The sequence below is a fragment of the Bubalus bubalis genome, chromosome 21 (assembly GCF_019923935.1).
Source record: "Bubalus bubalis isolate 160015118507 breed Murrah chromosome 21, NDDB_SH_1, whole genome shotgun sequence".
In the NCBI taxonomy this organism is placed as follows: Eukaryota; Metazoa; Chordata; class Mammalia; order Artiodactyla; family Bovidae; genus Bubalus; species Bubalus bubalis.
The window spans coordinates 58,869,403-58,878,277 of record NC_059177.1 but is presented as its reverse complement, the minus strand read 5'-3'; the positions used below and the strand labels follow the sequence as shown (position 1 = coordinate 58,878,277).

Genomic DNA, 8,875 nt, shown 5'->3' with positions numbered 1-8,875 from the left:
GAGGAGAAACTTCTGGGTCGGGATCGTGGCTTGAATGTCAGGCCCAGATATCAGGGAGGCTCTGCTTTTGGTGAGGCTTTCCCTGAAACTCTGCACTTTCCTGCTTCTTCCTCTTTTTTTAAAAAAGAGTATTTATTTGGCTGTGCCAGGTCTTAGTTGGGGCATGTGGGATCCAGTTCCCCGAGCAGGGGTCAAACCCAGGCCCCCTGCATTGGGAGCCTGGAGTCTTAGCCTCTGGACCCCCAGGGAAGTTCCCCACCTTGAGGTTTATATACAGCCATCTCTATATGTGTGACAAAGTTGCTGGTCTTTTTTAAAAAAATTATTTGCTTTTGGCCCTGCTGGGTCTTTGTTGCTTTTGGCCCATGGGGGCTTTTTCTGTGGAGGATGGGGCAGCTCTCTAGCTGTTAGGCTGCCCTAGCTGATGGATTCCCCTGCCGCCCGCCACGGACTGACGCAAGACGCCCTGGCCCGGGGCAGCCGGCTTCTTGCTGCGCTGACCTCTCTCGTGGAGCACAGGCCGTCGGGTGCGTGGATTCAGCGCCTCAGGCTCTGGAGCACTGGCTCAGTAGCTGGGGCACTCAGGCTTAGTGGCTCTCCTGCGTGCGGAAGTTTCCCGGGCCAGGGATCGAACCCGGGTCTCCTGCATTGGCAGGCGGATTCTTTACCCCTGAGCCACCTAGGAAGCCGTGTTGCCGTCTCTTAATTTCAGACACATTTTAACTTCCCTGCATTTTTACTTCCCTCCCCTCATAACGACTGTGATGTTTCTGACAGCACGTTTGACATCTTTTGTGTATCCCTTGACTGCTTATTACGGATATCGATTTTCCTCCTTTTGTCTTTTAATCTGCCGGCTAGCTTTGTCTGTGGTTGCCTTGCTCCCGTTACTGGGTATTTGCTCCTCCAGTGAGTGTTTTCCTTTCATAAATTTCGTGTTTCTGGTTGTAGCCTCTTTTTTTTTTTGCTTAGAGAAGTCTCTTGAACATTTCTTATAAAGCTGGTTTGGTGTTGCTGTAAAACTTTCGATCTCTCCATCATATCTGAGTGAGAGTTTTGCCAGGAAAAGTATTCTTGGGTGGGTGTAGGTTTTTCCCTTTCATCACTTTAAATATATTGAGCCCCTCCCTTCTGGCCTGCAGGTTCTGCTGAGAAGCCAGCCGTTGTATGTAGCTTGTTGCTGTGCATGCATGTGTGTGCGTGTGCGTGCGTGTGTGTTTTCTCTCATCAATTGGCGCGAGGGGTCCTAGTTCTCCACCCCAGGGTCAAACCTACGCCCCCTGCAGTGTGAAGCCCTGGTCCACCAGGGACGTCCCTCGCTTGCTCTTCATCTTTGGTTTTTGCCATTTTACGTGTGTCTTGGTCCTTCTGGGGGCTGCTCCCATTAGATTCTCTGTGCTTCCAGCACCTGAGTGTCCGCTTGCTTTCCCAAGTTAGGGGAGTTTTCAGCTACAATGTCTTCAAATAAATTCTCTGTCCCTTTTCTTTCTTTTCTGCTAGGACCCCTATAATGCTACCGTGAGTACACTTGATGTTATCACAGAGATCTCTGAAACTGTCCCGTTTCTCTTTTTTCTCTTCAGCTTCAGGGATTTCCACTTCTGTCTGCCCGTTCACTGATCCACATCTCAGCGTCATTTAGTCTGCTGTTGATTCCTTCTGGTGTCTTTTTTAAATATGCAGTTACTACATTTTTCATCTCTGCTTGGGGGTTCTTTTACATTTTCTAACCAACTCTCACTCTGTTTATCGCTTCTTCTGAGTTCTTTGATCCTCTTTATGATCACTACCTTGAGCTCTTTCTCGGGTAGATTGCCTGTTTCCGCTTAGCTTCGCTCTCCTGGGGCTGTATCTTTTCTTGGTGGGGAAATCGGGAGTGGCTCGTTTTGTTTTCGTCTGTTTTTGCTCTGATTGTGCTGGGTCTCTGCGGCGGCCCACGTAGGCTTCTCTAGCTGTGTCTCATGGGCTCAGTTGCCCAACCCGGTTCTGACCCCGCACTGGAAGGCAGATTCTCACCCACTGGACCATCAGGGAAGTCCAACCTGGGATTTCATCCTGTTCCTTTGTTGTGAACGTGCTCCTCTGGCACCTCATTTGCCTAATTAGCTCTTCTTGCTGTCTTGTAGGTCGGTTGTCAGCCGACCTTGGCGACGTGGCCTTTTGTAGGAGGAGGGCTGTGTGCTCTCCTCCGGCCACGGTGGGCACTGCAGGGGTGCCCGTACGTGCCCGCTCGGCCCCTCTGCTGTGCCAAGCAGACTACTGTGAGCAGCCTGGGGTGTGTGGCTAGCCCCCAGTCCAGTTGGCCACCTTTTTTCTTTTAATAATGTTAGCATTAGCTGGTCCCGTGGTTGCCCAGCTACAGGAGACATCTCCCAGCATCCCTTGCAGCCAGGTATGGCCAGTGGGATGAGCTTAGAGGATGTGTGAGCCGGAGTACCTGAGCCTCCCCTCCCTGTCTCCTCCTTCCCGGGGGCCGGAGGGCCGATGTGATGCTGGTGATTAGGTTCTGCCAGGGACGACACCCTAGGGGACGACAGAGCAACACAGCAGAAGGAACCTGGGCCCCTGGGTGGCCACGTGGAGCAGAGCTGCTGTGTCGTCCACTCCCCTCTGAACCACTACGGGAGAGAAAGTTCTGTCTTGTTTGGCCCAGAGTGTTGTGGGAGCTCGTTTATCAAGGGGGCTTAGCTGTGCTGTAACTGATTCAGACCCCAAGCCCTGGGGTCCCTAATCAGAGACAGCTGGCCGAGGTAGGAAGCGTGTGTGACGCGGGCTCAGGAAGCAGGCTCAGCCCAGGAAGCAGGCTCAGCCCAGGCGTGGGTGCTGATTGGCTGTGAGGTGCCGGGTAGTCCCTCAGCTTCTCTGGCACCTGTGCATGCTAGGCCACCTCATAAACTTGCCTCCAGTGAGATGAGGGCTCTACGAGCGACGATACACCTTTGCTTGTCAGGCAGAGGTCAGAGATTTTTATTAGGAAGCTCCTGAGTGTGAGCCTTAGTGTGGTTGGAGTCTACAGGAATCCTGCCTGCCTGCTGTCGGCCGATTCCAGGGAGCCAGAGCAGGGGCGGGGGGTGCTTCAGGAATGTCTCTTCTGGTCCCGTTTATTATCACTATTATTACTTTTAAATATGTATTTCTCTGCTTGCCTCGGGTCCTAGTGGCAGCACGCAGGGTCTTCATGCGTCACGTGGGCTCTTTGGCTGTGGTTTATGAGTCACTGGTTTGCAGCTTGTGGGCTTAGCTGTGGCATGTGGGATCTAGTTCGCCAACCAGGGATCGAACCCACGTCCCCTGCATTGGAAGGTGGATTCTTAACCACCGGACCGTCAGGGAAGGCCCTGCCCCTTTTATTTTTCGTTAACACACAGTAAAGCTGAGTTTTTGGAGAAGAACGCCCACTTCCATGGATCTTACCACACACGTGGACCCCTGTGGCCCCACGCGCGGCCAAGGGTCACCCTCCAGCCCTCCCTGTGGCCCTGCCCGGGACTGCCTGCTGGGCCCTGGTCCTCCTTTCCCCGTGGCCCCTCTTCTGTGTCCCCCAGGTGACCCCTTGCTCCCAAGTCCTGCATCCTCCCGTCTGCTACCCTCCCCCTCACCTCCGGGAGGCAGGTCAGAACCCCTCCAAGGCGCCCATTGCCTGGGAGACGAGTCATCAGGGCCCCATCCCCGCAGGGTGCCTGTCCTTGCCCTGCCCTCTGCAGAGCTCCGTCCTCCTTGACTCGGACTGCCCCCATCGTCTGCACTCTCAGAACCCTCATCTGCCGCAGTTTAGCACGGATTCTACCTGCACTGCAGTGCTCTCCAATGTGTCTTTCTCTCCTACGAGGGTTTAAGGTTGATGGGACCGGGCAGCTTGTCTTGCTCCTGCCTGTGATCCACGGGGCCTGGTACCTACTGGGGGCTCAGGAAAGAGGGGCTCTGGGGTCTGTACTCATGGGGCGCTTTACGGCAGCACACTTGGGCGCTCCCTGTTCCCTTGCATTAAATGCCCTTCCCCCCTCTCTTCCCATCTAAATCTAACTGCTCTTCTAGAGCTAGTTCAAGGCCACCTCCACCAGAAAGCCTGCTGTGATCACTGTCTCCTCCCTGGGAGTTCCCCCAGCCCCGTGTCCAGCCTTCAGCACTTCCGGGGCATGGGTAGTGTCCTGAGTGGAGTGCGGGGCACGAGGTCCCTGGAGCAGTCACGCCGTGTGGACAAAGAGGACACCGCTGGGAAGGGAAGAGATACTGGGAGCCCAGGGAAGGGATTCTGGACTGAACCAGGCAGAAAAGCGGGCACCTCGACTCCAAGGGCAGGGGGCTGGCAGCGGGTACAGGCTGATCCAGCAACCGTCGGCAGCGTGCATGCTGGCAGCAGGAACGTAGGCCAGGAATGAGGAGCCCAGGGGAGGCGTGGCTGCCAGGCTCCACGCTTGGACCAGTGTCAGAAGGAGCCGGTGACCCCAGGGTTCTGAGGATGTGATGGTGGCCAGGCTGGTCCCGGAGGCTGGTCTGATGGTGGCCAGGCTGCCCACAGGCCGGGCCAGCAACCTCAGCAGGAGATGGGGAAGGAGTGGGCGAGGGCCGGAGCTGCGGAGGCAGGGGCTGACGGTTCTGTACGCAGGAGCTCACAGCCAGCCAAAGCTCGGTGCAGGGCTTCCAGCACGGCCAAGGGGCCCGACGGCCCGTCTGGAGAGAGAGTGGGCAGCAGCAGGGTCATCCTGTTCCCCGTGGCCTGCAGGCCTGCCCGCCCTTCCCCCGGGCCCTCCCCAGCCTGGCCACCCTCTCCCTCTGAGGACCCTGGGGAAGGCAGCTTCTACTGCCCAGTTTCTGAACTCCTCCTTGATGCCCGGGCCAGTCGGGGCACGGGACGCACCCGAGCCCTGCCCAGCAGCGTCCTGTGAGGCCAGTGAGCACAGGCTCATTACCAGTGAGCCTCCCCTCCTGATTTCACCGGGCATGAGCTGGCCCTGATGAAACTGTGCTGCCCTGAACTTTGAACAATGGGGCCATGTGGCCTAGTGCTTAAGGGAGAGGCCTGAGGTCTAAGTGTGGCTGACCCTTGGCCCCTTGGTGCCTCAGTCTCCCTATCTGTGGAATGGGTGTGATAATAGTCTTTCCTCCGCAGTAAGCCTGGGGCTAAACTGGCAGTAGGGAGCTGCCTGGCTTCCTCGGAGTCTGGCCACACTGGCTTTTATTTGGCCTTTTCCCTGAAGTGTCCGCTCCCTGTCCTTCTCAAATAGCACCTTCAACTCCTGAAGCCTGTTCCTGACTGTAGCCTTTGCAGGTGGGCTGGGCAGGACTGTGTGTGAGTCGCTCAGTCGTGTCCGACTCTTTGCGACCCCACGGCCTGTAGTCCACCAGGCTTCTCTGTCCATGGAATTCTCCAGGCAAGAATTCTGGAGTGGATTGCCATTCCCTTCTCCAGAGGAACTTCCCAACCCAGGGACTGAACCCTGATCTCCTGCCTCGCAGGCAGATTCTTTACTGTTTGAGCTACAGGGAAGTCTCCTGACTGTACCCTTTGCAAGTGGGCTGGGCAGGAATGAGTCAGCATCTTGCTGGCAAGACACTCAGGACAGAGGAGCTGGGTCAGGATGCTCCCCAGGCCTTGGAAGATGGGTCAGGGAGGGGGGCTCACCTACCTTGTGTGGGGTCCCTGCAAGCATCCAGCGTGCTCAGCAAAATCTTCCCCAGGGCTTTTTTCGATATGTTCTTAAAAAAAGAAATGAGACAGGGCTGGAGTGGCCATGGTTGCTGAATCTTCAAGCAATGGGTAGGACCTCGTGGCCCCCACAGGCTTCTGTGTGGCTCCCTGGGGGAAGGTACAGTCCATTCCCCGTACCCCCCACCCCAGTCCATGGTCCTTTCCTGGCCCCCATCCCTGTGATGATTGCACTGCCCAGACTCTTGGTGGGCACTGAAGCAGGGTACTGAAGCAGGGTACTGAAGCAGGGTACTGAAGCAGGGTGAGGGACCCATTTAATCCAAGATCACGTACTGACAGACCATTGTCCCTGCGCCCAAGGAGGCACTTGGGAAATGACCGTGAAGAAGAGCATTTTGATGTGTTAACTCCTTTAATCCTTGCAACAGCTTGTTTTATTCTCATTTTAACCAGTGAAAAAGCAGTGCTGAGAAAATGAGAACTCTGCCTGAAGCCACCAGCTGGGAGGTGGAGGAACCGGCGTTGCCCCAGGCTTCCCAGCCCAGAGCTGTGCCCACGGACCTGGGCTGCCACTCAGCACCCTCCCAGACTGAGCCCCATCAGGCTGGGCCTCAGTGCCCTGTGTCCTGGGCAGCCTGACGTGCAGGCAAGGGCCCACTTCCAACCCTGCAGACCTGGCTTCAAATCCCACATCCATCTCATAGTGGCTGTGCAATCATGACTGAGCTTGTGTCTCTTAAGAGAACTTTTTAAGTGCTTTGCTGATGCTATTTAAGAATATGGACTTCTGGGTTTTGATTTTTTAACTTGAGTACCTTGTCAAAGAGTCACAATGCTTTGCCTTCAGATTCTCTTGGGTACTCTACATAGATAAATGCGATACACAGTTATTGATCGCTTTGTTTCATCCTTTCTGGTCTTTATACCCCTTCCTTTTCTTGTCTTATTGCATTGGCTAGAATCCATACGTGGAACAAGCAGAGATGACAGGCATGCTTATCTGGATTCTGATTTTTAGAAGGATTCCTTCTAACATTTCACCAGTAAGTGTGAGGTTTGTGAGAGGTAGTCAGCTGAGACTTTATCTGTTTAAGGATGATATGCACTGTTCTTAATTTGCCAAGAGGTTTTTTTTATAATAAAAGGAGACTGTTACTGACTTTTCATCTCTTGAGATGAGTACATGGTTTTTCTCCTTTTAACCTTCAGTGTGCTGGTCTGTGTTAATCGATGTTTGATCTTAACCATCTTTGAATTCCTGGGATAAACCCAACTAATCACCTTGTGTTCCTTTAAACACTGCCGGGTTTGGTTTGCTAATATGCTGTTTACCATTTCTGCATCCATATTTAAGTGTGACATTAGCTTATAATTTTCTTTTCTTATATGGGTTGTCCTCTGGTTTTGCGATCAAAGTTATATTAGCTTCATAAAATGAATTAGAGAACCCCCCTTCTCTTTGATTACTTTCCCTGAGCTCTTTCTATGTCTGGAAGTAGAGGCGACGCCTGCCTATGTGGGGAGAGCTCAGAGCCAGTGCCTGACGCAGGTGGGCTCCACCCCTGCGGGCCCTGCCCAGCCCTGCCCCGGGGATACCAGCTCCCATGAGCCCACCAGGTCGCGGAGCCTCTGCAGGAGCCCCAGCACGTCCTCCAGCTTCTCCTCCAGCAGGGACAGCCGCACCCTCTCCGTCTCCACCATCTGCAGCTCCTGCCGCAGGCTCTCGTTCTCACCCACCTTCCGCTGCAGCTCTGCCTGCTGGGACACGAGGGGCTCAGCGCCCGCCCTGCCACCCTCAGCCCCATGCACACAGCACCACCCCCAGGCAGGGCCCACAGCCTGCCCTGGCCCTCCCACAGGGGTCATCTCATCTGGCCCCTGGGCCTACAGACAGAACCGCCCTGTCTCCCCAGGGAGGGCGCCGAGGCCCAGAGAAGCTGCACGCCTGGCCCAAGGCCTCTCGGCCAGTCAGGCTGATGTAAGAATGTACATGCTTCCTTTTTGGCGGAAGGACTCCATCCTTACTCCTCTTCTCCATTCATCTGCTTGTCCTTTCTAAATTGTTTTGGTTGCAAGCAGCAAGCTAGTCTGGCCAGCTTGAGCCAAGGAGGAATTCACTGCCAGGCTAGTGGCTTATCCCCAGAATGGGTCGATGGCTGGAGAATGTCGAGGGGTCGGGGCATGGAGGGTGAGGCAGGAGAAGCAGCTGGAGACTCCTGTCTGGGGGCTGCAGCTGAGAACACTCTCCAGCCATTCCCCACCTCCCTCGGGACGGGAACCCAGGAGAGGGGCCCGACTGGCCCAGCCTCAGTCACCAGTCCAGCCCTGGCCAGGCGGCATGGACGCTGCTGCTCCCTGCAGAATACCAGGGGGAGAGGGTGGCGAGTTGCAGAATGCCATGTGGACACCTGCCTTCTAAAGCAGGGTTGGGGGGAATGAGGCAGCCTCCGCTCCTGACAGCGATGGAGGGAAAGAAAAGCAGCTGAAGGTGTGGCGTCCTTGGGCAATAGAGCGCAGGGCCTGTGGACTTGGGAGCGCAGCCTGAGGGTCTCAGGAACTGAGCTCCCCACCCTCCTCCCCTCCGCAGCCAGTTCTCCTTGGGCAAGGTGTCTCTCTTCCATTTCATCTGGCTTTGATGGAGCTGCCAATCACGGGACCCTGCCCACCTACCACAGAGGACTGGTCCAGGTATGGGCACGTGACTGAGGCCGACCATTGGCGTTCTTCCCTGAGATTTACTGTACGGGGCTCTTATTGTTCCTCTGGGGGTTTTAAGTAGGCTGATGAGAGCCTAGAGCTGCCTGGGGCCCTGCTCTCCCTCACCCTACCACATGGAGAAACTCCCTCTATAGCAGGGGGAAGTGAGGCCAGCACCCACGAAAAGAACAGAGCAGACGGATGGGGTAATAGAATCTGAGTCCCTGGATCCAACTGTGCCTGAAGCTCATCTTAGCTGTTCTTTTGAAACCATGCTCCCAGCTCCATCTGGTAATAAATTCCTGTTTTTTTCCCTTGAGCTGATCTGAGATGGATCCTTTAATGTGCAGCCAAAATATTCTTCATTAGATCTAAATCATCTCCTCTCGGAGCCTTGGTTTACCCATCTGTGAAGGGGGCACAGGTTTTGGCTGAGATGGTTCACAGTCCTTCCACCCGTAAGAGACTAGCCACTGGTCTGGCTCCCAGCCTCTGGGGCTCCGCTGACCTCCTCCTCAGGTGTCCTCA

The 8,875-nt window shown here is 55.2% G+C and overlaps 1 protein-coding gene across 1 annotated transcript in view; it reads right to left on the bottom strand.

Annotated features, from left to right (window-relative positions):
- Nucleotides 1-318: 318 nt before the first annotated feature.
- EFCC1 (EF-hand and coiled-coil domain containing 1) overlaps nt 319-8,875 on the bottom strand; it is a 33,771-nt gene continuing 25,214 nt past the window's right edge. The window contains exons 5-8 of the mRNA XM_044933843.1: nt 8,856-8,875; nt 7,265-7,405; nt 5,628-5,697; nt 319-4,671 (exon numbers count right to left, since the gene is read on the bottom strand). The exon at nt 8,856-8,875 is cut by the window's right edge and continues 146 nt beyond it. Of these exons, the coding sequence (XP_044789778.1) occupies nt 4,535-4,671; nt 5,628-5,697; nt 7,265-7,405; nt 8,856-8,875 (368 nt within the window). The 3' untranslated portion in view covers nt 319-4,534. The remainder of the gene's footprint in view (nt 4,672-5,627; nt 5,698-7,264; nt 7,406-8,855) is intronic.